Source organism: Rhincodon typus, chromosome 30, assembly GCF_021869965.1.
Source record: "Rhincodon typus isolate 14 chromosome 30, sRhiTyp1.1, whole genome shotgun sequence".
In the NCBI taxonomy this organism is placed as follows: Eukaryota; Metazoa; Chordata; class Chondrichthyes; order Orectolobiformes; family Rhincodontidae; genus Rhincodon; species Rhincodon typus.
In genome coordinates this window covers 2,942,318-2,955,469 of record NC_063361.1, presented here as the reverse complement: position 1 = coordinate 2,955,469, position 13,152 = coordinate 2,942,318, and the positions used below count along the sequence as shown (strand labels likewise).

The window sequence follows — 13,152 nt, the reverse complement described above, 5'->3', positions numbered from 1 at the left end:
CAATTGCAGAGAGTGGCTGGTACAAGGCTCCAGAAGAATTTGAAAACTATGATGAGAATTTTCAAATCTACTTTGTCAGACAGGGAGACAGTGTAGGTTAGCAAGCATTGGGATGATTGATAAACAGCACTTGGTGCAAATTAGGTTACTCAAGGCAAAAAAAACGGTCATAGACCAGTCAGCGCATTTTTTAAAATCATGGCCACAGCACCACGTTCTGCATTATTGTCTTCATTCACTTAGCACCTCTGTCATAAATATACTCATGGCTAAGCATACACAACTCTGTAGGGTACAGAATTCTGAAGATTCACAGCCTTTTGTGTGAAGAAATTTCTATTCTTAACCCCAAGTGGAATGTCCATTACATTGAGATTGTGACCCCCATGCTTAGATCCCTGGGCAATTTTCTCAGCATTTACTCTGCCAAGCCCTTAACAATATTAAATGTTTCAATTAGATCTGCCTCTCATTCTTATAGATTCAAGAAAATATGGTTCTAGTCTATTCAATCTGACCTCATAGGACATTCGCCATCCAAAGTAATAAATTAAATGAACTTGTTGAACTCCTGCCAGGGTAAGGAGACTAAATCTGCACAGAGTGCTCTGGGCGAGATGGAGTATAAAAGTAGGAAGTTCTTGCTAAAGCTATGCACTACCCAGACCACAGCTAGAATACTGTGAACAATTTTGGCCCCCTTATCTAATGCAAGGTATGGTGGCATTGGACACAGCCCAGGGAAGGATCACAGAGTTGTTTCCAGATAGAGAGATATTTTCTAATGAGAAGAGGTTATTGACATTGGTTGGCTCGCCAGGCTGGTTTCTTGTTTCGCAGACGTTTCGTTACTATGCTGGGTAACATCCTCAATGCAGCCTCCGATGAAGCATCAGTGTATTTTCCCGCCTGGTTTTTAAACTCTGGTCCGTTGAGATGGATTGCCTCACTTCCGGTTTTCCTTCGTAGTGGAACGTATATGGGGTCGAGTTCAATATGTTTATTAATAGCATGCTTCGTGGAATGTCAGGCTTCTAGGAATTCCCGTGCCTGTCTCTGCCTAGCTTGTCCCAGGATCTTGGTGTTGTCCCAGTCGAAATGGTGGTTCTCCTTGTCCATGTAGATTGAGATGAGTGAGTATTGGTCGTGTCTTTTTGTAACCAGTTGGTGTTCATGTACTCTTGTTGTTAGTTTCCTTCCTGTTTGTCCGATGTAGTGTTTCTCTCAGTCTCTGCAGGGGATCTTATAGATGACATTGGCCCTGTCCATGGTGGGGAGTGGGTCTTTAGTTTAGGTGAGCAGTTGTCGTAGGGTTGACTTGGGCTTGTGTGCCACACTGATGCCCAGCGGTCGTAGGAGACTTGTGGTGAGTTCTGATGTGTTCCTGATGTAGGGTAGTGTGATGAGTGTGTCGGGGCGTGTAGTATCTTTCTGATCTACAGGTTCCCCTGCAGACTGAGAGAAACACTACATCGGACAAACAGGAAGGAAACTAACAACAAGAGTACATGAACACCAACTGGCTACAAAAAGACACGACCAATACTCACTCATCTCAATCCACATGGACAAGGAGAACCACCATTTCGACTGGGACAAGCTAGGCAGAGACAGGCACGAGAATTCCTAGAAGCCTGGCACTCCATGAAGCATGCTATTTATAAACATATTGAACTCGACCCCATATACGTTCCACTGCAAAGGAAAACCGGAAGTGAGGCAATCCATCTCAATGTACCCCAGAGTTTAAAAAACAGGCAGGAAAACACACCGACGCTTCATCGGAGGCTGCACTGAGGATGTTACCCAGCATAGTAACGAAACATCTGCAAAACAAGAAACCAGCTCGGCGAGCCAACCAACCTCAACACCCACAACCTGAGCTACAAATCTACTCCAAAACCTTAGAGAAAGGTTAAGTTGGTTGGCTTAGTCTCATTGACGTTTTAGAAGAATGAGAGGAGACCTTATTTAAACATGAGATTTTTAGGAGGCTTGAAGGGCACATATGGGGAAGTTGTTCTGCCTTGTCGGAGAGTCTAGGACCAAATGGTGCAATCTGAGTAAATGATTACACATTTATGATGGATGAGGAGGAATTTCTTTTCTGAGGGTAGTGAATTTATTGAATTATTTGCTATAAAGAACTGCAGAGGATGGGCTGTTAACTATATTCAAGGCTGAGATATGCCAATTTTTAATCAGTGAGTGAATCAAGGGCTGTGTGGATAAGGCAGGAAAGTGGAGTTGAGGATTATCAGATCAACCATTAACTCACTGGCAGAGCAACCTTGATTGGCTGAATAACCTACTTCTGCTCTTCTGTCTTATGGTCTAGGTGTGGTCTTTACAATGCACTACATAATTCTAGTGAAGGTTTTCATTCTTAAGCTCCATCCCTCTGTGCCAAATCCCTGCTTTCTTTCCTAATTGTAGGTCCTAATGTAATTTGCATTTTAATTTGGTGATTCATGTCCAATGATGCTTCAGTCCGCTGAATGCAAATATTTCCCAGTCAATCCCTGTTTGGAAATAAGATTCCTGTTTTGGTTTCTTCAAGAGTAAATAACTTCAAAGTTCACCATATTTTATTGAACGGAGAGCTACTCCATTTATAAAAGTATCTACAACCTTTAAAATTCTCATATTAATTTGCATCTCTTCCTTAATGCCCCTTTACCGTCTCCCAAATTCTTTTTATTACTCTACCAAATGTGTCTTCTAATGTTGTAGCTCTCTACCAATCTATCATTTTTTTAGTTCCCCTGGTTTAGTTGGTCTTCCTCACCCAGGCTGCTCCTTTCAATTCTTGAAACCCACGCCCACCACTCTTAGCACACTGACTTCATGAGTTAGCTGCATCTTTTCTGGTGGTGTATGTAATTCATGTACATACCCTGACCAGAGTTCTGCTTTGAGAATTAGCTTGCGTCAGGAGATCTGTGTTGTGCACTTGACAGCATTAGGGAGCACCGAGTACTTTACCAGCAGAGTGTGGAAACTGATACTGTCTTCTAATTGACAGTGCATTGGATCCTGGAATAAATGCACACACATTTCGTGGCAATGTTAACCTGGCATTAAGTATGGATTTTGACACTCAAGTTGGGTAACAGAACCAGAGGAAAAAATGGACTTGAAGAGATTAGTAGTTTTTCATTTAATCTAACTTTGCTGATCTGCATCCTACAATTTTGTTATACTGCTGACTTGTTTTAAAATACATTTTAGCCAGCAGGTCACATCTCTTGTATTGCTGAAGTCATGACTTAAACCCATCTGTAGTGAGTTTTAGTGCATAGTAATTTTTGTTACATTAAGAAAATGAAAAGCACTCTTAAAGCGTGGCCTTGAGCCATTGTCAGTAGAGTAAATGGGTGTTGCTGTTTATGCCACCTGTGACTTTTTGTAATTGGTGTTTTAAAGTTATTAGTGCATTGATCTAATAAAGGTTCTTTGCCTTTCTAAGATGCTAGCCAAGCAAATAATAACTAGTAGTGGTAATATAGTTTACTGTACCGATTTCTTAAGAGGACTTTGGTTTAAATTGTGTACAATATGTTAATCAATCCCACTGCACTTTGCAGATGGACTAGCCCTGCAACATTAAAGTAATAGGTACACAACTTGTGAAGCAACTCCCACAAATGGCCATCCTCCTCCTTTTCCAATTTTGTTCAAGTCTGATATTGACAGAGAGCAGGTGAAGGTAAAATTGTAGACTGTTTCAATTTTTGCTGAAACAACTTGTACTTGTATAGCACCAGTAACCTAAAATTCTTGAATTTTTGGCATCTAATGTTTCAAAACTGTATTGGCACATCAATCAAATCCAGACAGTGCAGTCAACAAGTGGACAGGTGGCAATTCTGTGTTCTTTGCCTGGAAATGTCAAGGTGGTGGAGGTGGAATACATTGTCTGAATCATTGTACTGTTAGTTGTTTTCAAGTGCAATGCAATTGCTGTGCCTTTCAAAGAAGTTCAATTTTTAAAATTTGTTTAGATGTGGAGTAAATGGTTGCTTAAACTCGCTAAGATACTACATGAGGTTATAATTTCTGGGTTAGCTTTGAAGTTTATTTGCTGTCTGGTAGTAGAGTCAAATACTGATAACATCACATTCTACTTTGTTTTATCTACTATGATTTTTTAAAAATAATGGCTTGCTAATTTCTGTTTGATCCTGCAAGTAAGTTTACATAAGCAGTCCCAAGGAGCTACTTAATTATCCTTCCTGGTTTTGCTGTGAAGGAGGCTGGGGCAATCTCATCTAAAATAAAGGGGAGTGAATTTTATTAGCTTTTGCACTGATTGGTCTGTATAAAAGAAAACTAGCAATTTGCAAACTTCTAAAAATATAATAGCACCTCGTTATGTCACTGTATTGGTGACTGGGAACATTTACCTGCAGAGAGTAAATGATGACTGGGAGTGCCTAATGAGGCCATGTGACTTAGCTATTGGAGATGGAAGCTCAATCGGTTTGTCTGGTCTTTTAAGCCCCTGAGTGTTCTTTAAATATTCTGAAAATCATTGTTTACTTTTGAAAAATTGTGTTTTTTCCAATCCTAATTGGAGTGTTCGCTTTGTACTGAAGAGCTTTATGTTCCACTGCTGGTGCCATTACAATGACCAAGTGTTGACATATAATTGCATACCATGTGACAGGATACGGCTTACAATCTTATAGTGAGTGGATTCAGCTGACAGGAAGAGTGTTTTACTGAGATATTACACAGTTTAAACGTGCCTGCGTACTTATATGACTAATAATTGTAGTAATCCTGTATACACAAAGTTATTAGCAGGCATGACATGTGGATGCATAACATGTATTATAATGGTCCATAAAAACTTAAAATAGTCATATCCTTGCATTAGTAGATTTGTTAATATTTTTATTATTGTTTTTGATTGCTTTGATTTATTGCTGTCTCATGTACCGAGATACAGTGAAAAATGGTGTTTTGTGTGTTATACAGGCAGATTGTACCATCCAAAGTGCACCAGGGTAGCAGAACAGAGTGCAGAATCCAGTGTTACAGCTGCAGAGAAGGCGCAGAGAAATCAGAATTAACATTTGAGAGGTCCATTCAAAAGAATGATAACAGGGAAGAAGCTGTTCTTGAATCTGTTTGTACGTGTATTCAACCTTTTATATCTTCTGCCCAATGGAAGAGAGTATACCCGGGTAGGAGAGGTCTTTGATGATGTTGGTTGCTTTCCTGAAGCAGCAGGAAGTATAGGTGGAGTCAATGGATGGAAGGCTGGTTTGCATGATGGGCTGGGCTGTGTTCATGACTCTCTGTAGTTTCTTGCAGTCTTGGGAGGAGCAGTTGCTATACCACTGTAATGCGTCCAAATAGAATGCTTTAAGTGGTGCGTTTTAAAAATTGGTAAGAGTCCTTGTGGACGTGCCAAATTTCCTGAGCCTCCGGAGGAAGTAGAGACGTTGTGCTTTCTTCACCATCGCATCGACATGGGTTGACCAGGATAGATTGTTGGTGGTAATCACTCCCAGGAACTTGATGCCCTCGACTGCCTCCATCTCAGCATCATTGATACAGAAAGGGGTGTGCCTGCCACACTGCTTCCTGAAGTTAATGACTGGCTCCTTCGTTTTGCTGCCATTAATGGTGAGATTGTTGTCTTTACACCATGCTGCTAAGCAACAAATCTCTTTTCTGTATTCTGTCCCATTTGAGATCCAACCTACAATGGTGGTGTTGTCAACAAACTTGTAAATGGAGTTGTGGGGGAGTTTGACCACCCAGTTGTGAGTGTATGAGGAGTATAGTAGGGGGCTGTGTACACAGCCTTGCAGGGCATCGATGTTGAGGATTATGGTGGAGGAAGCGTTGTCGCCTATTACTGACTATAGTCTGTGGGTCAGGAAGTCAAGTATCCAGTTACAGAGGAGAGAGCTGAGATCTAGGTCTCAGAGTTTAGAGATGAGATTGTTTGGAATTATGGTGCTGCGGGTGGAAATGTAGTCAATAAGTAGGAGCTTGACGTTGGTATCCTTGTTATCCAGATGTTCCAGGGATGAGTGTAGGGTTAGGGAGATGGTGTCTGCTGTGGACCTGTTGCACCAGTAGACAAATTGCAAAGGATCAAACAGTTTGGTAGGCTGGAGTTGATGTGAGCCACGACTACCCCTTGAAGCACTTCACAATTATGGAAGTCAGACCCATCGGGCTGTAGTCATTGAGGCACACTGCCTGATTTTTCTTTGCACCAGGATGTTGGTGGTCTTCTTGAAGCAGTTGGGGACTTCAGATCATAGTAAGGAGAGGTTAACGATGTCTGCGAATACACTCGTCAGCTAGTCCACATAGGATCTACATGCATCTTTTCAACTGTACATCTGCAGTAGAACTGACCTAATTGATTATTTACCTTCATACCTGTGTCATTCTCGGAGAGATGTTTTATTCTTGGGGAATGGATGAAAAATGTCAGCATGTTGTCCTTCTAATATCATAAGAAATAGGAACAGGAGTAGACTATTAGGCCCCTTGAGCCCACTCCACCATTCAATAGGATCATGGCTAATCTGACACTCGTCACGTCCACTTTCCTGTGCTTTCTCCATAAACCAGTGATTTCCCATACTGATCAAGAATCTATCTCTGCCTTAAGTATATGTAGGTACTCTGCCGCCACAGCTCTTTGAGGCAAGGAGTTCTAAAGGGACTCAACCCTCTGAGTGAAAATATTTCTCCTCATCTCACTCTTAAATTGGGACGCCTTAATTCTGACACTATGCTCCTGTGATCCTTGACTCTACCATGAGTGGAAACATCGCATCAGCATTTACCCTGCCAAGCCTCTTAAGATGCCTGTATGTTTCCATACTTCACTTCGCATTCTGCTAAATTCCAATGACGAGAGCCCCAAACAAAAACCAGAAATTGCTGCAGAAACTGAGCAGATATGGCAGCATCTGTGGAGGCAAAGTAGAGATAACGTTTCTAAATTGGACCCAAAACACTTGCTCTGCTTTCCCTCTACAATTATGCTGAGTTTCTCCAGAAATTTCTGGTTTTGTTTTCCGAGTTCCAGTATGCACAGTTTTTGCTTGTTTTTGAGTCCCAGTTTGTTTAACCTTCGCTCATTAGACAATCTCTCTGTACCGGAGATCTGGGTTTGAATCCAGCCAGGACTGATGTAGGGGAGGTTTCTTCTTTCTGTTGACTGCAAGTGTGAAATGAAGCTAGGAAGTTTTAACTTAAAGCCTGAATATGCACAGAGCTGTTAGATATCCTGCAGGATTTAGCTATGATCTGGAGCTGCCATTCCTTGCCTTTACTTTGTCTAATAGTCAGTTTGGAATGATCCTGTCAAATTCAAAAATCCATAATCCTGTTTCACTGACCACATTCCTATTCTTTCTAGGGTTCGGTGAAGGACCAACTGAAAGCATATGGTGCGCTAACAGAAAATGTGACCCGAAAATACACAAGGCAGATTCTGGAAGGCGTGTCCTATTTGCACAGTAATATGATTGTACATCGAGATATAAAAGGTAAGCATCTCTGGGGATTCTTTTATGCTGACATCAGATTTGTATTTCTATTTCTGGTAAACTGAAGTCAAGTTTTCAGCCTGTTGTAGTGAAATAGAGTGCTACACGTTACACTAGTGCAGAGCATGGAAATATTTGTGTCCCTTACTATTTATTACATTTAAGATATTAAACTATTTGATTTCAGTTCTTGCTCAGCACTTGTTTTCCTAATTTCTCCTTTCTGGGAGTAGTTGGTCCTTGTTAATGGGTGTAATCTGATGATGGGACAAATATGCTAATAGCTATCACAAGCAAACTTGTTACATTACTAAGTATCCTCAGTATTTAACACTCAGATTTTTTTGCTGCGGTCCTTCTGTGAATTTCTTCCATCTCTGTCATCTCTATGATGCTGAGAACCTCATGCAACGCAAGTACAGTGACCCACCATCACAGCTACCCATTTTTCTCTATTTCCATTAGTTTAAACATTTCTCTTCACCTTGTTTGGATCCTCCATAAGTATATCTGTATAGCTGTCCAATCTCTGTAGTGTGAAGTAAGTAGTCAGTAAGTATCAGGTTAGTTTGACATATCTGATACTATTGAGGCAACAATTGACTTGAAGATGGACCTTACCTGCCACGGACTGAGGCAAAGTTACTAACACAAGTACAGTTCTGCAGCAATCTTTAATAAAGTCATCCCTCTGACTTTAGTTATTGATGCTAGATGGCAGAATTATTTGGATTATGTTGTGTGAGAAGCATAGTACTTTTCTGTTACAGTAAGTGGTCCACTCAATTTAGTCCACCTATCCCTTTGACACTCTGAAGGATTCTAAAGGTGAGACAACCTTAAGAAAATTCTGCAAAATCCCATTGTTGCAAATTGGGTTTGACAAAATCCAGTTGTGAAGGACTGGTTTAATTGAAGGGAACTGAATAGCTCACAACAATGAATGGTGATTTAAGGTTTATATTAAGTGCTGTAACTTTCTGTCTCCCTTCCCCTTGCAACCTGACTGGGAGCCAGTCAGGAAATGTTTAATCATTTGGATGTGTCTCACTGCTTAGCTTTGTGTTGTACTGTGACGCAGGTTATTTGGCGAGCTTGATTTCTAGAAGAGAATTTCTTGGAATCTGAACAGCTTGCAGGTTATAATTAAAATGTATGATAACACGGTTTTGATGCTTACGGTGAGAACAGCACCTGGGATAGTACTGAATAATATAGGTTAGTAGGTCCCTTGAGTCTACCAAGTTTGTTGACCTCAGATTGACAGTAACAGGTGTACTTGGTATAATATAAGTGTTTTTGCACTACAGAGAGTTATTTTGATGAGGTTTTATGTTTCTGGTATCTATATAATGCCTACCACTTCGAAAAGGTGTCAGTGGAAGATAATACTACTTACATTGGAAATTGTCCTCCTCAGCACACCCTTGCCATGGCCCATGTTCAATGTTCTCCACCACTTGTTGTTTTGAACAATTGGCCCTTGGGTAGCAATCACAGGCTTCAGAAATACCGGAGGAACCTTGGCTCATATGGTGTCAGCACATACAGGAGAGAAATGAATGGTTTAAGCGACAATCAGTGCAGCCAACGTTTGTTCAATGTCCCGATCTCTTTGAGATCGGGATAGGGCAGGTTAAACAGCCAGTAGTATAACCGGAATTGGAAAGAAGGATATGAATATGATCTGGAAAGTTTGGGGTTTTGAATGCTGTGATAGTGGAGATGTCTTGGTAAGACAGTGCACTAAAATGCTTCTGCAGTGCTGTTAATTGGATTTATTATCTGTAATGCTGAACTGCTCAATTTGGTGAGCTAGAGTGTACGTTAGCCTGAACCAATATACAACAGTCACGTCAACCAGATGGTCCTGGTGAATCAATTGTGAATCACAAGGCAACATCTGTAACCATTTACTGAGTCTTAGCCCATCTTGTCTGCAGAAGGTTGTGGAGAGATGAGCAAGTGCTGAGCATCTGACTTGGTGGGGAGAGTGTCAGAGAAGACCAAAACTGTCCCAGTCAGAGGAGGATGCTGAGCACTGAGAATGTGCCAATCATCCCAACCAGATGGTGGCATAGAGGAGATGCAGAGCACGAAGACTGTTAAAGTCGTGGGAGCTATGGACTCTTCATTGTCTTAGGGGAGTTTGAAGCACACTCAGCAAGTTTCTTGAGGAGGAAACCAATCTTTACAAATATTCTTTCATTTAAAAGTAACACTGGTGTTGCCAAGTGCTAAGGTATTGCTGGACTACTAGAAAATGGTTCATTCTTCCTTGCTTTTCTTGTGTATTCAACAAGAGGATTTGGAAAGTTAAGAATGAAAGGAGGGAGGAAAAGGATTTAGTCTGAAATCAAAAAAGAATAAATTGTTGGCATGTGATTTAGGATCAGACTGACCTTTTGAGGGTACAGGATCCAGGTGTAGTAAATTTGGCAGTGGACCTAGAAGGGAGAAACTATTTATGTTGAGTATATTGAATTCGCTCTAAATTATGTCTAGCACTGGCCCCAGACACTTTGCAGAAAGGCTTTGGGAAGCAGGCAAAGTGTAACAGCAAGGTTAATTCCTGAGATATTGTCCATTTCCTGACTTGGAAGTCTTGACTAATGAAACAAAACTCCTAACTCTCAACACTGACAGTTTGTAAGATATGTGCACAGAGAACTCCTGACCTCTTGACTTAGTAGCATGGAGGAAGTAGGGGTTGTGTAGCAGTGTTGTTGACTGTTAAATTTAAGGCCATGAAGTGCAGTGTCACTGCTAACACCCTGTATTCATTGTTAATCACAGCTAGCACAACAAACCCATTCATTTGAAGTGTTGCTGTGAAGGTCCATGTTGGGGGCACCGTTCGTTTCCTTTACTGTGTTTTATATGTGAACCGCTGACTATCTAAAGAATATATTTGTATTGAAATAAAATCTCCAAAATTTCCCAATTGTTAAATTGAAGTCAGTGGTATTTCGGCAGGAGGCAGAGTTTACAAAACCGGGCCCTCTGAGAGTTGTCCTCGGACAGGCTTGATTCTCTGGCTTTTAAATAGCTCCTGGGTCTCCCCCTTCTCCGGACTAGCTCTCTGAATCCTGATATCAGTAAATAAATGGTTCCAAACTGACTCCATGCTGTCTACAAGTAGAATTCATACAGTTACAGTGCCATAGAGTTTACACTTGAACAATTTCATATCTCCCTGTTCTCTGGCTGCAAACAAAGCTTATGTTTCCTGTTCTCTGCCAACACTGTATACCCAAACACACTGATTTTTGTTATGTTGATAGGAATGATACAAAGAACTGTGGATGCTGAAAATCTGAAGCAAAAACAAATTGTTGGAGAAACCAGCCATCCTGGCAGCATCTGTGAAGTTAAAGCAGAATCAACATTTTGGGTCCAGTGACCCTTCCTCAGAATACTGCTAAGTTTCTCCAGTAATTTTTGTTTCTGATTCCTGTCAATAGTTTGAATGCAGCTCCAGGCTCCCATCTATTACTTCTGTATTGTCTTTACACTTTGAGCTGTTTATTCCTTCCTGTTACTTGGGCAAGGCGTGTTTGAACACAGTTGCTGTGCTGCAGACATTTGAGTAGCCATGTTGTTGAGATGTACAGCTAGCATTTCCTCTTTTGTTTGGCTGCACAGTCCTAAGAGAATCCATATCTATGCTGGGATTGCTGCGATGTTACCTAATACCACGCGCAGAACCTTGGAGTGGCTGCGTACTGAAACTTGTGACACAATAAGTAATGTGGTATAAGTAGAATGACTTTTTGGCCAGTCTGTAGCATCCTGAAAGTGGAAAATACAACTTGTGTTTTCTGCAAAATAACAATATGAGATGTGGCTCTATCTTTCCTTCCACAGTATTCTGCAGAAGACTTGAACACCTTTCAGGTCCAAATGGCAGCATAGACCCTTTCAAGTACAGCAAGTGATCATTTGATCAGGGTAGTTATTATTATACAGGATAATTTTGATATGCCCTATCTCAACATCAAACTGACAGACCCAGGTCAGTAATATCATCTATGGTGACTTCCCTAGCTTTCCTTTTCCCCTCCAGAAAAAGATGACTTCCCTTGGTTTGAAATCTCTCTCTGAATATCACAGCTGAGAGAAGGGATTGATGAGAGAGCCAGCCTACATTACTCCGCTTTATAGCCATGCCTGTCATCGTGTTGCTCTGTTTATCTTGAGTCTTTGTAGAGTTTTCTATCTGAGTGTGGTATTCTACAGTACTACAGATCTGTTCAATCTTGTTTCAGGAGCGAACATTTTGCGAGACTCTGCAGGGAACGTGAAGCTGGGCGACTTTGGAGCAAGCAAACGTCTGCAGACAATATGCATGTCAGGAACTGGAATCCGCTCAGTAACTGGGACACCATATTGGATGAGCCCCGAGGTTATCAGTGGTGAAGGTTATGGAAGGAAAGCAGATGTTTGGTAAGGTTATATGCCGTAACTGCCTGCCCATATCAGAAGCCAAATACAGTACAAATTTAGCACTGCATCTGGACCATTACTTTTTGGACAGTAAATATTTGAAATCCTGCCATTCCACATCCACCTATTTAGAAATCCAAGTCGTAGGCTCAAAGTCATAAGGCACAGCGAGACTCTGTCCTGCTGACTTTAGATCAATCCCATCAGCTCCATTTCCCTGCTCTATCTTTGCAAGTTTATTTCCTTTAAGAACCTATCTAATTTCCCCTTGAAATCATTAATTGTTTCCACATCCACCACCCACTTAGGCAACAAGTTCTAGTTCTTCATCACTCGTGTCATAAAGTTGTTCCTTACATCCCTGTCCTTCTGCCCAAAACATTAAGTCTGTTCCTTGAATTAATTAATGCGGCCAAGTTTTTTTTTGTCTATCTTATCTAAACCTGTCAAAATCTTGAATATAGCTATAAATTTCCCTCAATTTCCTTTGCTCCAGGGAGACATGTCTCAATTCCTCCAATGTAAATTGAAGCTAATATACCCCAAGTCCAGAAACGTTCTGATAAATTTGTAGAAATCTGAATCTAAATTGAATTGTTGAAAATCAAAGAGCAAAAGAGAGGGAGAAAATTAAAGCAATTACTGTCACTCTAGAAAACATAATAGAAAAACGAATGAGTCTAAAGGCTAACAATTTCTTTTGGATCTGAAGTCCTGCATTCTAGCATCTTAAAGATGTTGCATAGATCATGAATACATTGGTTGTAATTTCTCAAAACTCCCTAGATTTGAATAGTTCTCTGCAGATTGGGAAACTGCAAACATACATTAGTATTCAATAAAGGAGGGATTACAGGGAGCAGAAAGGGGGAGGTGGTAGAGTAATGTCACTGGACTAGTAATCCAGAGAAACAGGTCAGTGCTCTGGCAACCATTAAACCAGTGTCATTTACTATGAAAACTCACCTGGTTCACTAATGTCCTTCTGCAGACAAAATCTGCTGTCCTTCCCTTCTCCTGTTTACATAAGACCCTGTACTCTCAGCAGTGTGGTTCACTCTTAAATGCCCACTGAACTGACTCAGCAACTCACTGTGATCCATCAAACAGCTACAAAGTTTATAAAAAGGAATTAAACCGGATGGCTCCCAGCACAGACTAAGCCATTCGAAACAAC

General features: G+C 40.9%; 1 protein-coding gene across 1 annotated transcript in view; it reads left to right on the top strand.

Moving 5' to 3' along the window:
• The window catches only part of map3k3 (mitogen-activated protein kinase kinase kinase 3), a 54,387-nt gene that overhangs the window by 35,432 nt on the left and 5,803 nt on the right, over positions 1-13,152 (top strand). The window contains exons 9-10 of the mRNA XM_048614383.1: positions 7,400-7,529; positions 11,798-11,975. Coding sequence (XP_048470340.1) covers positions 7,400-7,529; positions 11,798-11,975 — 308 coding nt within the window. The remainder of the gene's footprint in view (positions 1-7,399; positions 7,530-11,797; positions 11,976-13,152) is intronic.